Source organism: Eptatretus burgeri, chromosome 6 (assembly GCF_056783735.1).
Source record: "Eptatretus burgeri isolate ZD-2024b chromosome 6, Ebu_testis_v1, whole genome shotgun sequence".
In the NCBI taxonomy this organism is placed as follows: Eukaryota; Metazoa; Chordata; class Myxini; order Myxiniformes; family Myxinidae; genus Eptatretus; species Eptatretus burgeri.
In genome coordinates this window covers 65458029-65483120 of record NC_140966.1, presented here as the reverse complement: position 1 = coordinate 65483120, position 25092 = coordinate 65458029, and the positions used below count along the sequence as shown (strand labels likewise).

At 43.2% G+C, this 25092-nt stretch overlaps 2 protein-coding genes across 17 annotated transcripts in view; one reads left to right on the top strand and one right to left on the bottom strand.

The window, feature by feature from the left end:
• PATJ (PATJ crumbs cell polarity complex component) overlaps positions 1 to 23159 on the bottom strand; it is a 222761-nt gene extending 199602 nt beyond the window's left edge. For 6 of the 15 annotated variants that reach the window (XR_015059284.1, XM_085885442.1, XM_085885441.1 and 3 more), the window contains exons 1-6: positions 22837 to 23157; positions 22236 to 22361; positions 18695 to 18763; positions 8903 to 8973; positions 7717 to 7889; positions 7449 to 7574 (exon numbers count right to left, since the gene is read on the bottom strand). Coding sequence is in view for 14 of the 15 variants with exons in the window: in XM_085885442.1 (XP_085741568.1) it covers positions 7449 to 7574; positions 7717 to 7889; positions 8903 to 8918 (315 nt within the window). In the remaining variant the exon portion in view is untranslated. Of the gene's footprint in view, positions 1 to 7448; positions 7575 to 7716; positions 7890 to 8902; positions 8974 to 9449; positions 9502 to 18694; positions 18764 to 22235; positions 22362 to 22836 lie in introns of all 15 variants that reach the window. The other 9 variants (XM_085885451.1, XM_085885443.1, XM_085885456.1 and 6 more) reach the window with 9 other exon arrangements.
• A 1542-nt stretch (positions 23160 to 24701) lies between these two features.
• Positions 24702 to 25092, top strand: part of TM2D1 (TM2 domain containing 1) — a 29316-nt gene continuing 28925 nt past the window's right edge. For both annotated transcript variants that reach the window (XM_085885467.1, XM_085885466.1), the window contains exon 1: positions 24702 to 24854. In XM_085885467.1, coding sequence (XP_085741593.1) covers positions 24733 to 24854 — 122 coding nt within the window. In that variant the 5' untranslated portion in view covers positions 24702 to 24732. The remainder of the gene's footprint in view (positions 24855 to 25092) is intronic.

Sequence of the window (25092 nt, the reverse complement as noted above, 5' to 3'; positions counted from 1 at the left end):
ATGAAGGCCCTTCCAGGGGTGAAATGTCAGACCCGAGTCTCACCGACTGGGTAACCACTCTATTGGGTGGCAAGAACAAAATTCCTTATTGAATCTAGATTTTACCAACCACAACCAGTTTTTTGTGAAATGCTTTTAAGTTAAATGAAACAATACAGCAGAAATGCGCAATATGTGAAGGAATCGAGCATTTGATGATAAAAGCATGAAACTTTGCTGCACACAACCAGTGTCGAAACAATACTTTTGAGTTATAGGGCCATCACAGATTTGTAACACAACAGGTTTGGTTACCATTTTATTAAACGGGCACCTTCAACTATTAATGAGCTTTTGCATTTTCTTTCAGGCAAGTGTTAAACCACAATACTGACTTAAATGGCATGAAGCATTATTAGCCAAACCAAATGCAGGAGACGTGGTTACACAATTGGCAAGGAAATGCATTTACTGCTTGTTCTCTCTCGAAAACAAAGTCAGAGAAGTCAAATCATCGGAGGAGCCAGACAGGGAAGAAATCAATTGTGGCATATAATTTGTTGAATTCAGTGTTCATCTGGGAAAAAGGCAACGTGGACAGCCTCGTAGCTTCTGTTGTCAAGCTCATAGACATGAAAATCTAATGTATAAAACTGAGTTTGAGTCTGTCTGTCTGTCTGTCTGTCTGTCTGTCTGTCTGTCTGTCTGTCTGTCTGTCTGTCTGTCTGTGGGTCATAAGCTCCGCCCATTCTACAGGCCACGCCCTCCAGCTGTCCAGAAATCACCACCATATTTTTCTCTCCACGTAGCTCAGATTCTTTTAAACGTCTCATGTACATTTGAAGACTGAACAATGCATCTTCTATCATTTCATGAAGAAAAAAAGTAACATTTTGATTACAACTCAAACGAGGTAATGCATGTTTTGTCCGCAGCGATTGCGGAAATATATGCAGATCGCTTTCCAATATACACCGCCCAATGAAGGTATGTTAATTCTCATATTATGCAGAGGAAAGAAAATAGTGATCTTTCATTTTAAAATAATAAATAAATAAATAACAAGAGAACTTCATGGGATGTCAAACGCAGTTACTTTCTGTCTGCGATACAGTGACGTGTCGCTTACCAGAATTTGTAATGAACATCCCATGTTTGCTTCCATACGACGTTTGAAAAAAGACATCCCGACACATGACGTCATTACGAAGCGATGTCTGCAATCGCAGGAATGCACTAATAATTGGAGCCTTTTTTATAACACACTAAAAAACTCGTTGAAAAATGATATGATAGAGGATAGAAAGTTTATTTGCTGATTACTATGGGAGGGACAAGAAGAAGAACAGATTAACAAGAGTAGGAAATATCATGCAAATATGGCAGTTTCGTGCAACGTGTCTCACTGTCGCCAAATCTAATATATAAAGTTGAGTTCGTGTCTGTGGGTGGATGTGTGTGTCTGAACAAGGTACATTTACATGACAACAAAAATACTCATGTACTGTATGCTGTTGAGATGTCCAGTGGTGTGTTCAGTTACCAAGCAGCGAGCTAGCGATTGCCAAGCCAGCTGTTCATTATCAACGGTTTCTAATGGAGTGCTTACTTGAGTGCTTCAGCCACTTGGCAAGCGCTCGACAAGAAACTTGGTAACTGAACACACCCCAGATTCATGACACAGTGATGACGATAAACATCTCTATATCGTATCGATAAATTTCAACCATAATTGATGAATTTTCCCTTCAAGGGGTGGGGTGGGAAGAGGGACCCCTGCTAGTAATGTAGATAAACAAGAGGTGAACTTCTTTGAATTAAAGTAGCTTGGCGAGTTGATTTGATGAAAAAAATAAAAATAAGAAAAAAAGATATTTATAATTTCCAATTTTGGCTTGTAACCCAGACTTGAAAGAACAATCAAGACAGTGAAGCATTACTTGTTTTCAAACGAGATGTTGGGCCAGCACTGAGAAAGGCACGTGAGTAAGATACTGATACGGATGCCATTCATCGTACCACTGCCAGAAGGATAGTTCAGCAAGACATGTTTATAATGAAAACAGTGTTCAGTGGGTCATTCATCGTACTCGATGCCAGAAGAAGTCAGTGCAAAATTCACCATTGGTCTTAGTTGCTATGTTTGTTATTAGTCTGACAAAATATAGGAGGAACAAGCGGGGAAAGGAAATACGAAGATGCGTTGAGCCCACAAGCGCAATTCCAGGAAACCAGCAAAGGTTTCTCAGAATTGATGACAACAATTAGCAGTCGTTTTGGAGTACCCAAGCAGCAACACCATAAAAACTGAGAAACAATCAAGTTGTCTATAAATGCCACAAAGATGTACTATGTAAACAGTCCAGAAACGTCATCAGTCTTGCTCCATGCAAACGGGGTGGCAGAAACTTACATTACGCTTCATGTCACAGATGCTGTCAAGCAAGGACACAACTCGCTGTCGATTCATACAGGTGAGACCAATATTGTAGTTCTAGCAGTCACATCGGAACATCACCTCAATATCAATGAGCTGCGCATGGATTTCCTAAACTACAGGAAAGAACTTTAGATTATTAGCAGCTCATGAGATGGCAAGAGCTTTGTGCGTGGAAAAGTGTAAAGAGTTATCCACGTTTCATTGTTTCGCCGGAAGTGACAAGGAGTCATCCTTTGGTGGAAAGGGAAAAACCATGGGAGTAATGGAAGACATTTAAAGATGTCACACCAGCATTCTGTGCATTGGCAGCCATCAAAATTCTGTGGAATTGTGTTAAGTACACTGGAGCACTTTATTGTGCTCTTGCATGACCATTCCTGCAGCCAAGAGCATGTCAATGATGCTGAAAAGGAGCTGTTCACTCAGAAATCTTTCCCTGACAGAGCAATGGATAGTCTTGCCCCGACACAAGCTACACTTCTCCAGCACACAGAGAGGACAGCCGACCAAGCTGGTTGTTCGCGTTCCACAGCTTCCATCTCCAAGATGACGAGTCTGTACCCAAGATAGCAAAGGCAGTTGGGAACTGCATTGGACAACTCTTCAAAAAGCTCCTCCGGTTTGTTGAGAAATCCTTCGCTGCAACTGTAAGACTGATTGTAGAAATCACTGCAAATGTGTGAAGCTGGTCCACTCTGTCATTCGAAAGGACAATGTATTCATGATCAATTTTTATTACATTTACTTGATTTTGCCGATATCACAATCATAAGGATGTCACATTCACTGTTACTTTGTTGCTTTTTGTATATGGAGTTGAGGCTGGTAGAGGAGCCAGAACAGAATGGACCAGACAAAACAAAATAAAAAGACCAGTGATAGGAAAGGGGTGGCTGGGAGCATACCAACAACAGGGTAGAGGAGACCTGAAGGAAGAAATGAAACACTAAAGAACGAGAGCAAGGGCAGGGGGAGGAGGAGGAGGAGGAGGAGGAGTAGGACATATGGGGCGAACAAGCTGGATACAAGACCAAACTCTTAATCACAGAAGTGAAAGGGAAAACTGGGGAAGAAGCAGAAATGGAAAACAAACAAACAAACATAAATGATGAGATGAGTGAGTGAACGGAGGGAAACCCAACAACCTGGAAATCCAGAAAGAGGTGGGCTTGGAGAGGGTCAATGAGGGAAACGTTTTGAGGCAGGTTGAAGAAAAAAAGAAAAAAAAAAAGTCAAATGAAAGGGGAATGAAGAAAGAATAAAGTTTCACAAAGAGTGAATGAGAAAGCAGGCCTGTTGATCATGTGGAAGGCCGAACCAGCCACACCAATACAATCTTAAAGAAGGTAGAAAATGGAAATTAATGTGAATGCAACAATGGATATACCTCCACCTGCACGAGATGTTAACCCATTGTTATGTTTGATCTCAATTAAAGGTCACATGAGAAAAGAGAAACGAGAAAACATAAGATGATTTGAACTCGAGTTGTGATCTGCAAAATTATTTTAAAAGGGCACATGACATTTGACCTATTGAAACCAGAAATTGAATCAGTTCACCTTTGTATTGCATTCCATACTTGCACCAAGATTGGTTGAAATCCATATTGTGGTGCACAAGTTGTTGTGGGAAAAAATATTTTCAATTAAAGGTCACATGACCATAGACCTATGACCTTTTGAACCAAAATTTAATCATTTCATATATGCATCACAGTACATACTTCTACCAAGTTTGGTCAAAATCTCTTCAGTAGTTGACAAGCTATGGTGGTAACGAGTATCTGCGATGCACACACAATATTTCTGGTACCTTAGGCTGCCAAGGCATGATAAAGATGATGGAACAAGAAAATGTGAAAAGTTTTAAACATTTCAGTTATATATATATATACATATATATATATATATATATATATATATATATATATATATATATATATATATATATATATATATATATATACATATATATATATATCTATATATATATATATATATATACATATATATATATATATACATACATATATATATATATACATATATATATATATACATATATATATATATATATATATATATATATATATATATATATATATATATATATATATATATATATATATATACACATGCACTAATGAGCCAAAACATTATGACCACTGACAGGTGAAGTGAATAACATTGATGATCTTGTTACAATGGCACCTGTCAAGGAGAAGGATATATTAGGCAGCAAGTGAACAGTCAGTTCTTGAAGTTGATGTGTTGGATGCAGGAGAAATGGGCAGGAGTAAAGACCTGAGCGACTTTGACAAGGGCCAAATTGTTATGGCCAGACGACTGGGTCAGAGCATCTCTGAAACGGCAAGGCTTGTGGGGTGCTCCCGGTCAGCAGTGGTGAGTAACTACCGACAGTGGTCCGAGGAGAGACAAATCCCAAACCGGCGACAGGGTGTTGGGCGCCCAAGGCTCATCGATGCGTGAGGACAACAAAGGCTATCCCGTCTGGTCTGAACCGACAGAAGGTCTACTGTGGCACAAGTCACAGAAAATATTAATGGTGGTCATGGGAGGAATGTGTCACAATCCACAGTGCATCACACCCTGCTGCAGATGGGGCTGCGTAGCCGCAAACCGGTCAGAGTGCCCATGATGACCCCTGCCCACCGTCGAAAGCTCCTACAATGGGCACGCGAGTGTCGGAACTGGACCTTGGAGCAGTGGAAGAAGGTTGCCTGGTCCGATGAGTCCTGTTTTTCTTTTAGATCAGGTGGATGGCGGTGTAAGTGTGCGCCATTTACCTGGGGAAGTGATGGCACCAGGATGCACTGTGGGAGGAGGGCAAGCCGGTGGAGGAAGTGTGATGCTCTGGGCAACGTTCTGCTGGGAAACCTTGGGTCCGGCTACTCATGTGGACGTCAATTTGACACGTGTCACCTACCTAAACATCGTTGCAGACCAGGTACACCCCTTCATGGCAATGGCCTCCTTCATCAGGATAATGTGCCCTGCCACACTGCACACATTGTTCGGTAATGGTTTGAGGAACATGATGAAGAGTTCACAATGTTGCCCTGGCCTCTAAATTCTCCAGATCTCAATCCAATTGAGCATCTGTGGGATGTGCTGAACTGACAAATCCGATCTACAGCGGCTCCACCTCAAAACTTACAAGAGTTGAAGGATCTGCTGCTAATGTCTTGGTGCCAGATACCACAGGACATCTTCAGGGGTCTTGCAGAGTCCATGCCTCGGCGGGTCGGCACTGTTTTGGCGGCACACGGAGGACCAACAACATATTAGGCAGGTGGTCATAATGCTTGGCTCATCAGTGTGTGTGTGTGTGTGTGTGTGTGTGTGTGTGTGTGTGTGTGTGTGTAAAATATATATATATACACATACACACATACACACACACACACACACACACACACACACACACACACACACACACACACACACACACACACATACACACATACACACACACACACACACACACACACACACACACACACACACACACACACACACACACACACACCTGTGAATGGAGGGAATGGCCTTTATCATAGCACTTATCTGTGGGCCCAAGGATGGGCTCCTCAAGCTTGAAGTTCACCAAAACCACTTCATCACTGCATGAGAAACATGCACTCACAATGGCACCCAGTCGCTCTCTGGGCAGGAAGACATACTGGAGGTAATTCGGAGATGGCACTCGAGGTCAGGGTTCAGGAACTGAGGTGTAGCTTATTCTCAAGAGCGAACATGCCAACTGTTCCTCTCCCACACCCGGTCTGTTCACAACGATGGCCCACATGACGAGACGATTTCCAAGTCCCCGTGATCAGGCCACAAGGAACACTCTTCTTCCCTCCTCAGAAACGCACACGCTTCACGGCTCAGCCGAATAGTCAATGGCCAACGCCTTGCCCAGCACACTGAAAATTCACACAGCATGAGCACAAGAACCACGCAGCTTTCATCATGCCGAGAGGAGAGCAAAGGGAGATCCTTCGTGTAACCACGTTCCTCCCTCGACTACTCATTCAACTCTTGCTCCGCACTCGTGAGTTCCTTTCTCGCAACGAACGGAACCAACAAAGCCACCACCCTCTTGGCTTCTCGCACCCCAATGTCATGCCCATCAATCATCAGCCTCGGGGGCGTGACTTCGCCCGCCGTCACCTTTAGAGGTGGGGCCCCTCCCGCCCTGGTCTTGCAGCTCAGCTGCAATGGCCGTTACCATTATGAAAACATAATTCTGTCATTGCTGTTTGGTAATACAAGAACATAGGGAAAAGTCACAGGGGGAGATTACATACTGGGGGAATTATCCTCAATCCCAATCTAATTAGCACAGCACCACCCACCGTGTGGTGACGAGTAACACTAAAGCTCACAGTTTCCCTACTTAATTTACATCGAGATGTCTCCTACACGTCCACGGGCGAAGCAGCTCTATACAATCCTATCTTTCCTATGAAATTCCTAAATCTACCCCACAAACATAACAATATCTTCAGCATCCCAAGATGTTGGTCATGGTCTTGGTCAGATCGTGGTCTGACCACGGAACATGGTCAGATCGACGTAAGAAGGAATTTCTTAAACCAGAGTTATTCCGTCACACTTTTGTGCTCACAAAATGACAAATCCCTCATTAAAACTCAATGATATGAAATGCCAGAAAAAAAAAATTGTTGGAAGAAATGACTCAAAACCTTCACCGAAACTAAACCATGGAAATTGATTGCAATGTAATTGGAAGAAGATTTTCCATTTAATTTTAAAAGGAGTTGTATGGTTTGAAAGTTTCTTGTAATGTTTGGTAAGGAGACAATTTTTTTTTTTTAATCTAAAATCAAAGATATCAATGCCCAATGGCACTCGCCAATAACGGTCTACATATGCACATGCTGCCACGAGAGGGAAACATTGCTTTGCACAGCAGTACAGTATTTGATGGACTTCTCCATCTCTTATTTCCGAGTTGCAAGAAAATCTAGGCCACTTACTGAGGAACCATTCTGGACAGTCAATAATGGCTCCTGTAAGGCTTCCTTTGGTTGACCATTCCAAGAAAGCTGCCCTGAGGGCATGAAATCAAAACTTGGCGAGGGGGGTTGAGAGACCATTTTCAGCTGCAAAGTGTAGAGGAGGAGGGAGAACAGGAATCAGGATAATCAGTTTAAATGTGGACACCAAATAGAGACTTGGAGACTAAACACAAATCTTACAGAACGTGCAATATTGGGGAGGGATAGAGGGGAAGGGAAATTATACCTGCTCGCCAAGTTGCTTAATGGACCCCTGAAGAGCCAACATCCTGAGGAACGCAGGGTTCTGAAGGGTAGTCTGAAGCAATGCGAGCTGGTCAGCATGAGCAGATGTCCCGAGGCCATGCTCAGCAAGTCGTCCCTGCAATCGGGTCACCGAGTGCAGTGCTGCCTCCACATCTGCAATAATGAAACATGGGAGATATGATTAAGCCCTTTGGAGTGCTTACAATTTCACAAACTCTCCAATATTGTTGCCATTTTGTATCTTAAACCCAATTTTTTTTGTAATATTATCCTTCAATTTTCACTTGCTTCAGACTTGCAATTAAACAAATACTTTGCCATTTAAATTCTACCCCACCCGAGCACAAAAATAAAAAAAATAAAAACACAAGACTAAAGCAAGTCCGATTTCACTTGATTCTATAAGCTATTTTTCATCGTAAAGCCAGCAGGTGGGAGGTTGGAAACATCATTTTCGCTCAACGCCATGGAGCGTGGCATCGCATTTTATAACGGCTCGGCCGTACAGCGGCAGGAAGCATATCTGGTGGAGGTCAGTAAAGATTCCATCAAGCTTTGGAGGTCACGGCTGCAGAGTGGGCCAAGTCTTCCAGACTGAATTGTGCGTTTCAGGCTTCAGAGCCACTCACTAAGCAAGCATGGTTCCTGACCGACACATCCCAAGAGGCCGCAGAATCACTTCCAGCTTCTGCTCAGCTCCGAGCCACAAAAGGCTGCTTGCACTGATGGTGGAAAGGCGAAGCCGAGAATGGCACCAAATTTGCGATGCTTCTCCGACAATGAAGAAGCAATGATCGGAAGAAAAGCATCATGTGCAGCAAGGATTCACACAACTCAGAAACTGCGAATGATTACATCATTGTTCATGCAACAGGAATACTCAATTCTCAGGGGTAAAAAGCCAGGTTCGTAAACTGAAGGCTTAAATACATCATTGCTTGACAATAAATGTGAATGCAGTGTTAAATATACAGATTTTTTTTTTTTCTTAAACAATATTCTTCGAACTTAGCCTGTATCCAATCCCAAAATTGGCATGAAATCATGTGCAACGCAGAGTGGACTTGACATGTACGAGTGCAGGTGAAGCAAAAACATAAAGTCTCTGCCAAGTGAAACAGCAGGATGCTAATTAGGCAACTCGCAGCGCAATGAAAAGGAAATACCTTGCACACCTCGCATGATGTCTGCTGTTCCTGATCACGGTTCCTCAAAATTAATGGATAGACCTTGGATGCTAAAAGTGGGAAGTGGGGTGTGGGGGAGGTGAGGTTGTGCAACAAAGAACAGGACAAAATAAAAAAGAAAAGATTAATAACAGGTGACTACTAACAGCAAACTGTGCTTGGGGGAAAAAAAAAATAAAACATGATCAAGGCCAATGTAGAATGAACAAAATAGTACACTGGAATAACAGCAATTAATATTGTCAGGCCTGGAGGTGAATCAAATGGGTTGTTGTTTTTTTTGACATTGAGGATCAGTGGGAGATGGCGGTAGGGGAATAATGAAAACAAATCGCATGCAGGACTGGGACATTAGGAGACAGCAGTGTTTGTTTCTGTGAACTACGAGAACTAGGAAACTATGGACAAAGCAACACGTTATTTAGAATTTGAAGCCAGTATGGCAAGCGAAGTGCTCAGACAGGAATACCAAATGTTGCAGGAATTTGGGCAATCTGGTGAGAATGGCAGTGAATTGAGCACTTGCCTCATTCGAGTTTAAATGTCATGGGCCGGCTGCATTTACTTGGTGTACAAATCTGCAAGTGAGAAGAAAGGGGGGGGGGACATTTCTGCCTTCACAAATGAAGAGGTGCAAGGAAAGTGAAAAAGTGTCTCTGTGGAACTGGTGAAGCACTGACACATTAAATATTAAACATTTTTCAGCAACTATTATTCAACCACAGTTTTAAATTTGAAGGGAGCTCGGTAAAGTGCATACCTCCACCAGGCTGATTAGTTTACGTTTTGTATCCCATTGATAGGCCGGATCTGGATTCGGACCGGACCTAAAATTTAAAGCAGCTTATTCTCGTCACCGAACCAACTCCTGCATCAAATTTCATCCGAATCCATCCATAACTTTTTGTGATATCGTGCAAAATGTTGTTTGCCCTATCTCTCAATGGTGAAAAATCACTTCAAAATTCTCAGATCCAGATCCGGATTCGGATCTTCACCAAAATCAAATCATTTTGTCCGTGTCACATACCCAAGCTCTCCACCAACTTCCATCCAAATACATCAACAACTTTTTGAGATATTTTATTCACAAACAAACAAACAAGCAGTCATAGACTGGTACTTACGAAATCGTCAATTTGACCTCTGACCTTGTCTAATAAAAGCTGTCTCGAGAGAAGGTAGCGACGCAAACCAGAAGTTTCTACGATGATTCTGTGCAAAACCATCAAAAATCGAATGTTTGACCTCACTGTGACCTTGACCTTTGACCGATTTTGACCAAAATCTAATCAGCGCTAGCCATCACCCTCCTGAATCACGTGGTGTAATTTGACATTGGTAGCTTCTTCCGTTCTCGAGTTATCGTGCCCACAAACAAACACACAAACACACACACAAACAAACACACAAGCAAACAGAGGACGGAAGTCATCAATATACTTATGAAATCTTTAGATTTCGTAAGTAACAAGAAAGACGTTGTGCAAAGCACAGCACTTGTAAAGTCCCCAAAACAAATTTGACCTCAAAAATAATTGGTGGTTGAATTCAATGACCAAATTTGCAACTCCTCTTCAAATTTCAAGTCAATGGGATGAAAAATGAGGATTTTAGAAATTTTTTTTTAGAGAGGATTTTAGATTTAGTTGGTGACTTTTGGCCATTGTTGACCTTTTGGTCTATGTTGACCTCAAAAATAATTGGTGGTTGAATTCAATGATGAAATATGCAAACTCCTCCATATTTCAAGTCAATCAGATGAAAATCGACAATCTTAGAAATTCGGCCTATGCTGTCCTCAAAAATAATTGGTGGTTGAATGCAGTGAACTGATGTGCAAACCCTCTTCAAATTTCAAGTCAATGGGATGAAAATTAAGGATTTTAGAAATTCCACCTCAGTTATCGACCTTTGGCTCGATAGTGACGTCAAAAATAATTGGGTGGTTGAATTCAGTGACCTGAAATATAAATCCTCTTCAAATCGAGTCAATCGGTTGACAACTGACAATTTTAGAAATTCCTGCGATGTTGACATTTTGGTTGTTGACTTCAAAAATAATTGGTGGTTGAATTCATTGACCCGATATGCAAATTTGTTCTAATTTCTCAATCGGATGAAAATTGAGGATGTTAGAAATTCGACAAATTTGTTGACCTTTGGCCTACATTGACCATTTGACCTTTTGACCTCAAAAACAACAGGCTTCTTGTTTATGAGAAACTCTACCATGTGGTGACATTTTGTGAAGGTGGGTTTAAAATTGTGACCTGGAGGAAATAAACAAAAACGAACAAACAGACAGACAAGAAAAAGACGTCGTGCAGAGCACGATACTTGCAAAATCCGCCCCCTCTCCAAAGGTTGCCATGGATACATCAAAATTGTCCATTTCATTCAGATTGAAATTGAGAGTTTTAATCAAAGCTCAGGTGAATCGATTGAAAATTGATTATTTTTCAGATTGAAATTGATGATTTTAGAAGTTTGATCTTGAGGTGACATTTGACCTCAAAAATAGTTGGTTTCCAAATTCAGTGATGCACTATGCAATTGCTGCTTAATTTTCAGGTTAATCAGATAAAAATTGACAATTTTTCAGATAAAATTTGATGATTTTAGAAGTTTGACCTTGAGTTGACTTCTTAAGTTGCTGCTTTCCCAATTCAGTGATGGATAATGCAAATCCTGTTCAACTTTCAAGTCAATAGGATGTAAACTGACGATTTTTCAGTTGAAAATAGATTTTATGAGTTTGACCTCGAGTTGACGTTTGACCTTTTGACCTCAAATAGTTGGTTGCCCAATTCATTGATGCAATACGCAAATCTTGCTCAAATTTCAAATCAATCGGATGAAAAATGACGAAATTTAGAAATTCGACCTCAAGATGACCTTTGAATTTGACCTCAAAATCAATCTGCTTTCCAAATGAGACGAACTCTGCAACTTGGTGAAGTTTCATTATCATCGGTTTAGAATTGTGACCTGTAGGCGATTGATAGACAGACCGAATAACAACATCGACTGACCAATACACTGGAAAAATCTTCTATTTTGCAAGGAACAAACAGACAGGGGTGAAAACATAACCTCCTTCACCTTCGGTGGCAGAGGTAAAGATAATTATCTCGCCATGACCAATCTCAAACCATAGTGCTGCATTCTCCACTATAGAAACGATCCAAGATGTTTTTGTTGGAGTCGGCTCTTGTGTTAATAACACCAACATACTAACAGACACTGTTTAAACTCATAAATGGGGGAAAACAACACATTGCCTTGACATTTACTTTGAGCTCTGACATGTACAAATAGCCTGGCGTTGGCTTAGTGGTTGGGGTGGCGGCTTGGGATCCTCGGGTCCTGAGTTCAAGCCCCGTTGGCCACTGAATTAATACACCAGGGGGTTGAGTCAGCCTGTCATCCTTCCGAGGTCGGCAAAATGAGTACCAGTGTGTACTGGTAGAGGGGCACTGCATCAGTGACACAGTCGCACTTCCAAGAAATGATAGCTACCCTGGCAGCTAAGCTGCCATACGCACGAACAAGAATAATGCACAAATCAGTTCACAAGATTAGTTGAGCTGTCAGGCATTTGTTTTGCTTGAAAACACTACATATATTGTATTAAGCCGGCCATTGCCAGGTGTCTTCCCAGAGAAAAAGAAAAACAAACAAACAAACAAAAAAACAACGTGAAAAGCCTTTTGGCTTCTGTATTATTAGCAGCAAAATGTTTCCACCGTTTTGAATAACACATGACACAGGGAGATCAGTGAAATAATCCTTATGATTTCTGAAAATAATTAATTTTAACAAACCATGCAGAGCCAGCCAGCCACACAATCTCACTTGTGAAGAGACTCAAGGAAAAAGTCAATCTTGTAAAATAAAATGAGCAATCTATTTAAACCCTTTGAAAGAAAAAAAAACAAACAAACAAACAAAACTGCAAGAATGCAACACCTAAGATTTTAAAGTCAAGTTATTTGAACCATGTTCACATTACATCTATTGAAGGAATATAAATATATATATATATATATATATATATATATATTTTTTTTTAGATCCTCGTGGAGGATCTCTAAGTCTTACTCACGTTGTTCTTCTTGTGGACTTTTTTTGTTTCACAGCCTACAGTTTTCATTGAAACTTCCTGAAACTTGGCATATATATGTAAAAATACCCTGCACAGACAGTAACCATCTCCGATTTTGAAAATTCCTCCTAGAAAAAAAGTTATGACGTCAAAATATCTCCGCTAATGGAAATCACCGAAAAAAATATCTCCGAAACTAGGCAAGCTTTTTGAATTCTGTTTGCGGAAATCGAACAGGGAATTAGCAGATATGAATTACCGCACATATGATGCAACACTATGACGTCATATCAATTTTTATGATGTCATTCCTATTTTTTGACATTTTTTGTTTCAAAACCCAGAGTTTTCATCGGATCTTCGTGAAACTTGACATGTATATGCAGAAAGCCCACGCGCAGGCAGTAACCATCTCCTCTTCTGGAAATTCTTCCTAGAAAAAAGTTGACGTCATAATATCGCCGCTAATGGAAATCGCCTATACCATTATCTCCGATTAGGCAAGCTGTTTGAATTTTGTTTGTGGGAATCACGCCGGGCATTAGCACAGATAATTTATCGCAAACCTGATACATCACAATGACGTCATATTCATTTTTATGACGTCATCATTAAGAGGACGAGGATCTTTGCTCATTTGAGCTTGTTTAAAAACACAACACACACACACACACATTTTTATTTGTATTTACCTCAATAACCAAAGGTGGACGGAGGTTATGTTTTCACACCTGCTTATCTGTGAGCAGGATATCTCAAAAGGTTTTGGACGTATTTGGATGAAACTTCATGGACAGGTTGGATGTGTGTCCGAGACCCTATTTTTCATTAAATAACACTGAATGGGTTGACTGATCCTTCTGAGGTCGGCAAAATGAGTCATTGTAATACCTACTTCAGAGTGGCGACACGTTCAGGATTGTGCTCCCGAGACGAGGAAAAACTGCCTCGGCAGCTGTATGCACCTGAAGATGCAAAAGGAGTGGCGCTGCTTCATCGAGTTGGCATATGACAGTGTTTGAATCCATCAAGGTATCAAATCAATCACAATCCGTGCAACAGCCTGATCCAGAATTTGCCAAATCTGTTGTAGATTTTGATGCAGGCCATGCAGACTACTTGGTAGAATTCAGATTTTTCACAGCTCCAGATGCATTTGTTCCCAGAGGTGTTTGATGGAGTTCATGTTAGAACTCCTTGGTGCCTAAGGAAGAAACTGCAGCCCTTGCCATCTCTTCCAGACAGAGGTGATTTTGGACGAAGGACAGGTGGCATCATCTTCCTTATATAATGTTAAGATCGGCTGTATTGAATGATGCCAAAGGACAAGAAATGGTAAAATTTTATATATATATATATATATATAAATATATATACATACATACATACATACATACATATACAGTGTTACGGCTGTGGAAATTTGCAATACACCAGAAAGGTCCTCAGGTTAGATATATCGATAAGTTCATGTGTAGTTAGTCCACACCCGTTGTTTAGAGGGAATATGTGTGATTCATCCGGGCTGCGATGCTTTGAGTTAGCCATTTTTCTTTCTCTATTGTTATTTTGGACCAATAATCCCCCAACAACTCAAACACCGCCACCTTCGCCTCTTTACCTCCACAACTCCATCCCGCAAACACCGCTTCACCGCCATTCCCAAACGACGCCCGCCAACCACCAAACACCACCACCTTCGCCTCTTTACCTCCACAACTCCACCCCGCAAACATCGCTTCACCGCCATTCCCAAACGACACCCGCAAACAACTCAAACCACCACAGCAAACCCCCCACGACCTTCGCCTTTCTCCTTCCACAACCAACAACCACATCACCAGACAACACCGAACGTCGTGCTGTCCAGGGCCCGTTCGGTGATTCTTGCCGAACGTGTCGAGCCGCAGGTACAAATGGATGCCTTTGAAAGAGGAAATTCAGATCAGGAGAGGCTCACGCCCCTTTTTGCCCAACCAATGGCTAAACGTTGGGTGGCGTGGCCCTCGCCCCCAAGCACGATGCATGTGGACTCCTTTTAGGAAGGAATTCGGATCAAGAAAGGCTCACGCCCTTTTTTGCCCGACCAATGGCTGAACGTCGGGTGGCGTGGCCCCGCCTCCAAGCGAGTTTTGATCCGCGAATTAGCATACGCGCTCCTCCTCCGGTCCATAAAGACGCGAGCACAAGGCGACTTGAGAGTGTCGAGTTGGGGCGTGTGTTGGGTTGTGCTGAGCTGTGTGGTGCTGTGCTGGCTGGGCTGGTCGGGTCAAGACGAAGGTCATCGTGAGGTTGTCGTTGCGGGGATCGGACGGTGAAGGGGACGGAGCGGGGAGTTGAGGTCGAGGGACGAGTCGCGGCGTGAAGCAGGGATGCAGAAGAGAGCTCAAGGGGGAGAGCGCGCCGGAGTCGGTGCGGTCCCAACGCCCCGCTAGCGGGACGGAGCGTCCGCCATTCCCCTCTTTCCACCCCGAGCATCAATAATTTCCCCCATCCGCGCTGAGATAGCGCCGTTAACCCCGTCTGCTCCCCGCCCCAACCGTGGTGACGACTGACCAACATGTGCCTGCGCAACGCATGCCTGGAGAAGCTCACCGACCATACCAGGGGCACGGAGTCAGGCGCGTTGCGCGGACATTGCGGAAAGCCCGCCATCGCACCATGAGGGCGCGGGTAAGACCCCTTCAGTCTCGTGGACCTGGCGGATCACCCAGGTCCCACGTTCATTTGGTCCACGGACCTGTCTGCCTCCTTCCCTGTGAGGGTGGCTTGTATTTTCTTTGCTTTTGGTGTATATGTGTGTGTGTGTGGCGCCAGTCTATTAAGTAAACCCGTATAAGTGCTTGTACATTGCTGTATTCGGTTTGAACTCTGCGTATTGTTCTTGCTTTGACTGTGTACGTGCATTTTTGTATGATTGTAAAATACGTGCTTGTCTGCGTGCGAATTAAAAGTGCTTGTCAAACTGTTTCCCGTTTCGTTGCATCCTTTCCTCTGGTTGAAATTTCCATCTTGCATCATGTAAGGGATTGGTAGTGGGTTGAAACACCTGATAAGTAAAACTGAACCGTCGAGGTCGGCGATAACACCGCTCGGTTATCCCTTTAGCACGGAACGAGCTGCTTAAGCTGTTCGTGTCCGAAGTCGACCTGCGGCGTGGTACAACTCCTCGGTACGCTACCCGCGCGGGTACTTAGGTATATCGACATTCGGCGATTCACCCTATTTCGCGCGGGTAGAATGCGGACTGGGTTGTGGTGAGGTTAAACCCCCACCCGTGACTGGCTCCTGGCGGTAGTTCCAGGAGGGTCACGACTGAATTGTCCGTTCCGGTGGGCGACGCGTCGTGATTTGAGTTACGTGGCCGAACGCACGCCGGGCGGGCGAAATTCGTTACTATATACATATAATCATATATGTAGAATTGCAGTTGTCGGGGGACTTCCCCCAGCGTCCGTCGGGGGACCGCTGTCCGTCGGGGGACCGCCCCCAGTGTTTGTCAAGAGATTGTTCTCAGCGTTCATTCCAAGTGCCTTTTTAGCCGCGTCGCGTTGCGAACGCTGGCTCTAAGAGAGCTCCGCGTTGTTCTTGTACTTCTTCTGGTGAAGACAAAACTTTTCTGGGGGTGAGAATAGGGAGTGAAGCAGGCAGGGAGGCTACATGGAGGTACCTGATGCCCTGAGGCATCTGATGCCCTAAACACACTTGACGCACTAAAGCAGTGTTTCTCAACTGGGGTTCCCCGGAACACTAGGGTTCCGCAAGAGGTCGCTAGGGGTTCCGCGAGAAACAATAATAAATAGGCTAATGTATTTTTGAGTAGTTTTTGTTTGATTTAATATTCGTAATTTTACTACACACGTACGGCATATTGTTGGAAACTCCTTGGTTATTATAATAGAGGCTACAACCTCTTATATTACTTAGAATTATAACAACCATAGGGAATGTATTTAACGATGTCTATATGGCGCCAGTGTGAAACCGCCCTCACTGGTTAGTGGAGTCCTGTACGCGGCGGATTCGTGTATCATTGAGTGACTGACTCAAGTACGGGACGCATGCACAGTGTCCATCTATCTTCTCTGTGCTTCCAAGTGCGAAGTCTGTCTGTCTGTCTGTCTGTCTCTCTCTCAGTTCTTCTGTTTACCTTTATTGCTTCAGCTTTATTTGTTTAAGTTTTGTTGATCAAGTTACAAGAGGTGTGTTTTTTAATTGTCAAACAGACTCGGGGTTGACAAACACTTTCAAAAATGACGTTTTCAAACAAAAACATTTTTTTTTTTGTGAATTAAAACCTCGGTGTGAGGTTTCATAAACGAGCAGAATGTTTGTTTTTTTTTCCATTGCCAATAAATTTGACAAAAAGGGCGTCATTTTTCCTTAAACCAGGTATCCGAAAAAAATATATTATATTTACCACGTGAACTGCGATAAAAAATATAAAAGAGCTAGATATTAATAATGGTATATAATAATTTTTATGCAGGGGTTCCCTGAAACATGAAAACTATTTCAGGGGTTCCACAAGGGTAAAAAGGTTGAGAAACGCTGAACTAAAGGCACCTGATGCCCTGGGGGCACCCGATGCCCTGGGGGCAAGCATAGCAAGGAGATTGACTGGTGGAATGACGTGGCTCTTGGACACATTTGTCCTCGTTGGACAAATGTCCTCGTTGGAATGAGTGATGTGCAGAACACCTGATTTTAGGCTTCCATACAAGGAAATCACCTCGACCACCAAAGGTGGGCAGAGGTTATGTTTCTCTCTCTCTATCTGTTTGTGAATAGGATATCTCAAAAATGTTATGGATGGATTCAGACGAAATTTTGTGGACAGATCGAGTGAGTGACAAGGACAAAATAATTAGATTTTGGTGAAGATCCGGATCTGGATACAACAACATTAATTGATTCTTTACCATTGAGATGTTGGACCAAAAACGATATCTCAAAAAGTTATGGACTGATCCAGACAAAACCTGGTAGACAGGTTGGGTGTATGAAAAGGATGAATCAATTACTTTGTTGAAGATTTGAATCCGACTACAATAAATTTTTAAGTGATTCTTCACCAGTGAGAGATGGGGCCAAAACCGATATATAGCACGATATCAAAAAACGTTTTGGACGGATTCGGACGAAACTTGGTGGATGAGATGGGTAGATTACAAGAAGAAGCCGATTCTGAGCAAAGTTTAAAATTTGCTCAGAATGCTTCGTGTCTCCTCTAAAGACCGAAGAGTGCACGAGTTACCGTTAGGTTTTTTTTCGAGGTGGCACAAAGCATTCCGAGCAAATTCTAAAGTCTTCCAAAGACAAAAGCATAACCAGAGGTTATATTTTTATCATTACAAATAATTTGTCCTGCAGAAGTTAAATTTGTAAGTGGCAGAAATAGCATGTCGAGATATTATAATCAGGCAATTTTATTAAACGTTTTCAAATGTTTTTTTTTTCTAAAACACTTGGGGCTCAAACATGAATCTGAAAGGTTGACAAAGACCCATTCACAGCCATCTCTAATAAAAATGGTCACACACACACACACACACACACACACACACACACACACACACACACACACACACACACACACACACACACACACACACACACACACACACACACACACACACACACACACACACTATAGATAGTACCTGAATGTATTTGCAGTTTTCTCTGGAAATCAACTTATTTATGGTGGTTGCACATCCTGATGCTCCATCCTAGAACATGGAATGCACAAAAACAAAAAAAGGGTTACAGCCAGTTTGAGTTCCCCACCTCGGCTCATCAAGATGGGAACCCAGGTTCAAATCACATGCACTACGGGTGTTTGAGCACGATCGACTGTCCTTGCAATTCATGTAAAGGTACAATGATGTTTCTCTGTCTGTGACACGTGAGTTAAGAACAAGCTCGCCTTAAAACACCTGTAAAAACAATAAAAAAGATAAAGCCAGCCATCCCAGGTGCTTTTCCTTCATTACCACAAAATTAGTTTTGACTTCAAAGTTGCTTACAAGTTCGAGGGCGATATGGAACTACCCCACATTTTGAACAATGTGTGGAATGTGATGACACCTATGGTGTGGCCTGTTCGGCATTCCTGGCCCAGCACCTACTGTAGATAACAACATCAAGTTGGCCAGTGTCTATAAACATCACAGTAATTGTTAGATAGGCTCCATTGTACAAGCTCTTTCTGAAGGCAACTGCAGACAAAGAAAATGGACAAAAAGTTACAAAAAATATTTTTCAGCTTCCCCACCCTACCCACCCCCAAAAAAGAAACACCAGCATAAGGAGTTGGTGTGATCTGCTGACGGCAACATTCATGGGAAGCATTGCAGGGAAGAGCCTGGCATTGGCTTAGCGGTCAGGGTGGTGGCTTGGGATCCGAGGATCCTGAGTTCGAGACCCGTTTCCGCTGAATTAACACCAGGGGGTTGACTCAGCCAGTCATCCTTCCAAGGTCGGCAGAATGAGCACCAGCATACTGGTAATAGGGGCACGGCATCAGTGGCATAGCCACGCTCCAAAACAATGATGCAACCAGCAGCCAAAAGGCCGTGCAAATGAAGCGAAGCGAATTGCAAGGAAGCACCAAGACGAAAGCAACCTTTTCCAGAATTGAAATAACGAAGCGACACTGACACTTGACAAGTTCTGTGTGTGTTTGACACTGACACTTGACAAGTTCTGTGTGTGTTTGACACTGACACTTGACAAGTTCTGTGTGTGTTTGACACTGACACTTGACAAGTTCTGTGTGTGTTTGACACTGACACTTGACAAGTTCTGTGTGTGTTTGACACTGACACTTGACAAGTTCTGTGTGTGTTTGACACTGACACTTGACAAGTTCTGTGTGTGTTTGACACTGACACTTGACAAGTTCTGTGTGTGTTTGACACTGACACTTGACAAGTTCTGTGTGTGTTTGACACTGACACTTGACAAGTTCTGTGTGTGTTTGACACTGACACTTGACAAGTTCTGTGTGTGTTTGACACTGACACTTGACTAGTTCTGTGTGTGTTTGACACTGACACTGACACTTGACAAGTTCTGTGTGGGTTTGACACTGACACTGACACTTGACAGGTTCTGTGTGGGTTTGACACTGACACTGACACTTGACAAGTTCTGTGTGTGTTTGACACTGACACTTGACAAGTTCTGTGTGGGTTTGACACCGACACTTGACAAGTTCTGTGTGGGTTTGACACTGACACTGACACTTGACAAGTTCTGTGTGGGTTTGACACTGACACTGACACTTGACAGGTTCTGTGTGGGTTTGACACTGACACTGACACTTGACAAGTTCTGTGTGTGTTTGACACTGACACTTGACAAGTTCTGTGTGAGTTTGACACCGACACTTGATGAGTTCTGTGTGTGTTTGACACTGACACTGACACTTGATGAGTTCTGTGTGGGTTTGACACTGACACTTGACAAGTTCTGTGTGGGTTTGACACCGACACTTGATGAGTTCTGTGTGTGTTTGACACCGACACTTGACAAGTTCTGTGTGTGTTTGACACCGACACTTGACAAGTTCTGTGTGTGTTTGACACCGACACTTGACAAGTTCTGTGTGTGTTTGACACCGACACTTGATGAGTTCTGTGTGTGTTTGACACTGACACTGACACTTGATGAGTTCTGTGTGGGTTTGACACTGACACTTGACAAGTTCTGTGTGTGTTTGACACCGACACTTGACAAGTTCTGTGTGTGTTTGACACCGACACTTGACAAGTTCTGTGTGTGTTTGACACCGACACTTGACAAGTTCTGTGTGTGTTTGACACCGACACTTGACAAGTTCTGTGTGTGTTTGACACCGACACTTGATGAGTTCTGTGTGTGTTTGACACTGACACTGACACTTGATGAGTTCTGTGTGGGTTTGACACTGACACTTGACAAGTTCTGTGTGTGTTTGACACCGACACTTGACAAGTTCTGTGTGTGTTTGACACCGACACTTGACAAGTTCTGTGTGTGTTTGACACCGACACTTGAGTTCTTTGTGGGTTTGACACTGACACGTGACAAGTTCTGTGTGGGTTTGACACCGACACTTGACAAGTTCTGTGTGTGTTTGACACCGACACTTGACGAGTTCTGTGTGTGTTTGACACTGACACTTGACGAGTTCTGTGTGTGTTTGACACTGACACTTGACAAGTTCTGTGTGTGTTTGACACCGACACTTGACAAGTTCTGTGTGTGTTTGACACCGACACTTGATGAGTTCTGTGTGTGTTTGACACTGACACTTGACAAGTTCTGTGTGTGTTTGACACCGACACTTGACAAGTTCTGTGTGTGTTTGACACCGACACTTGATGAGTTCTGTGTGTGTTTGACACCGACACTTGATGAGTTCTGTGTGTGTTTGACACCGACACTTGACAAGTTCTGTGTGTGTTTGACACCGACACTTGACAAGTTCTGTGTGTGTTTGACACCGACACTTGACAAGTTCTGTGTGTGTTTGACACCGACACTTGACAAGTTCTGTGTGTGTTTGACACCGACACTTGACAAGTTCTGTGTGTGTTTGACACCGACACTTGAGTTCTTTGTGGGTTTGACACTGACACTTGACAAGTTCTGTGTGGGTTTGACACCGACACTTGACAAGTTCTGTGTGTGTTTGACACTGACACTTGACGAGTTCTGTGTGTGTTTGACACTGACACTTGACAAGTTCTGTGTGTGTTTGACACCGACACTTGACAAGTTCTGTGTGTGTTTGACACCGACACTTGATGAGTTCTGTGTGTGTTTGACACTGACACTTGACAAGTTCTGTGTGTGTTTGACACCGACACTTGACAAGTTCTGTGTGTGTTTGACACCGACACTTGATGAGTTCTGTGTGTGTTTGACACCGACACTTGACAAGTTCTGTGTGTGTTTGACACCGACACTTGACAAGTTCTGTGTGTGTTTGACACCGACACTTGACAAGTTCTGTGTGTGTTTGACACCGACACTTGAGTTCTTTGTGGGTTTGACACTGACACTTGACAAGTTCTGTGTGGGTTTGACACCGACACTTGACAAGTTCTGTGTGGGTTTGACACTGACACTTGACGAGTTCTGTGTGGGTTTGATTCACGATATAAGTACAAACTGCCACCCTGGTGCTGTGTTGCATCAATGAGTAACTCAGACCTTCATATGCGAGTGTCTGCGACTGCCGGAACATCTGGCAGCACGAGCCCACAGTGACTTTTGCAAGTCGGCGAGATGCCACCGGCACCACCAAGTTACACAACTTCTTGCCCAAAGCTCCTACGACTGGGGAAGGCAATGGCAAACCACATAGTGCATTCCCATGGTCAAGGAATCCGCAACATCCTGGAAAGGATATGGAAACACTCCAATATGACGTCACACGGCAGGAAGCCATCACTATATAACCGTGCAAGAGGAGGGGGGGGGAGGAAATCAGGGCATGTGGGTGAAACAATGTTGACAAAGCATGAACTTATACTCAAGCTAAGCAGTCGCTCCCTGTCACGTGACTACCTTCTCCCACCCCCCCCCCAAAAAAAACAGTCAGGGTGCTGATTCAAAACTTTGAACGAATAATCTTTAAAACTTTGCTTCGTGACAATTACATTATATATTTAATTTCTCCCCCATTTATCGTCACTACTGTCTGTACAGCGAAACGAACGCACGGCCAACGTTGCTAAGTTTGTTCAGACAACAACAACGACGACAACACTCGTCTAAAATAATCTCAATTCACTAAGTGACAAACTTTTACCCAGTCGGTCGGAATCCCGGGGCGTTGGAATCCTTCACCAAGGAAAAGCACACACGTCCATTAGGGACGTCTCACTCGGTTTCTCAATCCCCCCACGAGGCCCCGAGATTCACAGCACGCGGCACGAAAGGCAAAACAAAGTACTCAAAGCTGGAGCAGAGAGTGCGTCGGGAGCACGTGTTCCTCGGGTACGGATCGCCCGGTCTCCGGTGAGCCGAGGGACCCACGGCGCGGGACACCCGCACACCTGTACTCATTAACAACACCAACCCGGGCACCTGGCGACGTCATTCAGCACGGAACTGGGTGGGATCCGCGAAACGCCCTGGCTTTCTACACGTCATTCATTCTTTCCCACGTGAACTCATTCATTCTTCGAACCTCGGTTCAAGTATTAAATCCGCTGGGATTTTGGGACTTTCCATTTTCGTTGCTGTTTACTCTCGAAAAAACATAAATAAATAAATAAATAAATAAATAAATAAAGGGGAAATGATCGTTTCATAAATTCCCTGCCATTGTGTTTTGTTGTTTTTTTTCTCGCGCAGAATCGTTTAGCACAAACAAAGTTCCCCATTCAAAAAAAAGTTTCTGCCCGATGGACCTGAAGGCTGTGTTCTCTTCCAGCTGCTTGAAGGTCGCGCAGGATCAGAGTATCATGCTTGGTTTCATGAATGGACGCGGCTTCGCGGAACACTCATCGTTGTTTTCTATGAATGAATGAATGACTGAATATCTTGAAACGAAGTCGTTAATGGAATGTTCCGTGGGGCCATTTTTACGCTCGATTGGCCCCGCCCCCAAATAAACCATTGGCCCCGCCCTCAAATTATTGGCCCCGCCCCCAAATAAACCATTGGCCCCGCCCCTCTCACGACGTCATCTCCACCTCGGGTTCATACATGGACGGTCTGACAGCACCTTCGACATGATGATTTTGACCGTCGTCGTAATCCGTGGATTCTTGATCAGAAAAAAAAATCTTCGGCAAATTCCACTTTCTCATGAGAATGAAGCGAGTTCTGCAGCCATTATCCATTACGTGCTGACAATCTTTCCCACGATGACGTCATGCCGGTTTACCTGAAATTTTTTTCGGGGTTGTTACCCGATGTAAATAAACTGTATTTTACGCCTCAAAAATTATTACAATTAAAAACACGTATTACTTAAAAATCAATATTAATCACATCAAAAACGATTTAAAAAAAATTCTTTTTCTGAATTACCAAGTTTATCTCGGGTGTGCTGTGACTAAGTTCTTGAAGAGCGCTCGCCAAGCGGCTTAAGCACTCAAGCGAGCACTCCATTTCGAACAATTGATAAGGAACGGCTGGCTTGGCGAGCGCTAACTAGCTGCTTGGTTAACTGAACATACCCGAAGTTTAAGAGCAAGATTTAACAGAAATGGTTTCATTGGCGAAAGTCTCCCTCTGGTGGTTTCGACCGTGAAGAACCTTGAGGTTCGTATTTTTACGGATGCTTGGTCAGCCGGTGACGTCTCGTTTCACTGCCAAATGTATATACATATATGTATATCTATGTGTATATATATATATATATATAAATATAAATAAAAATAAACCTTTTTTACGGCTCTGCGAACTCCATCAATGACGAGGAAGATTTTAATCAATGAACTGTGGAAAAAGGACAATTTGAATCATACCTTTGTGTTCGTGAGGTAAAAATACGTCAAAACATCACGGGCTCGCGTCACAGCTCGATAACTCCCAGTTGGTATTACATGGTAATATCGAGCAATGTAAAAGGTTTCAGCGATTTTGGGGGGAAAAATTGGTGTTTTAAGAATAAAAAAAGCAAATTTTCCCTCTCTATAAAACAACAACAACAACAATCGCCGTGCGTATTCCCAGCGCATGACGTCATCACAAGATGGCGGCCTCCTGGGCCTGCAGAGGCTTTCGGGCCTACGTGGGCCTTGTAGCGTTCGGAATATTAAATTGCTTCGCGTTTTCGGCTGACAACAAAAAATGCGACCAACTACTCAATGGACAGTATCCTTTGTGCCTAAACCCGCGTTCACCAAACGAGACGAGTGGTTGTACTTGTCGTTTCGTTCACTTTGACCCGTGTGGGTGACCGGCAACTGCAGGGATTTCTCGGAGTTTCATGATGCTGAGTCCGAAGGTTTAAAACACTGGACCCTGTTTATTTTCCACACGGTTGATGTGGACGTTTACGTGTTGATGTTGATTACGACAACTGCTTGGCTTTAGGCGGTAACTGTATTTG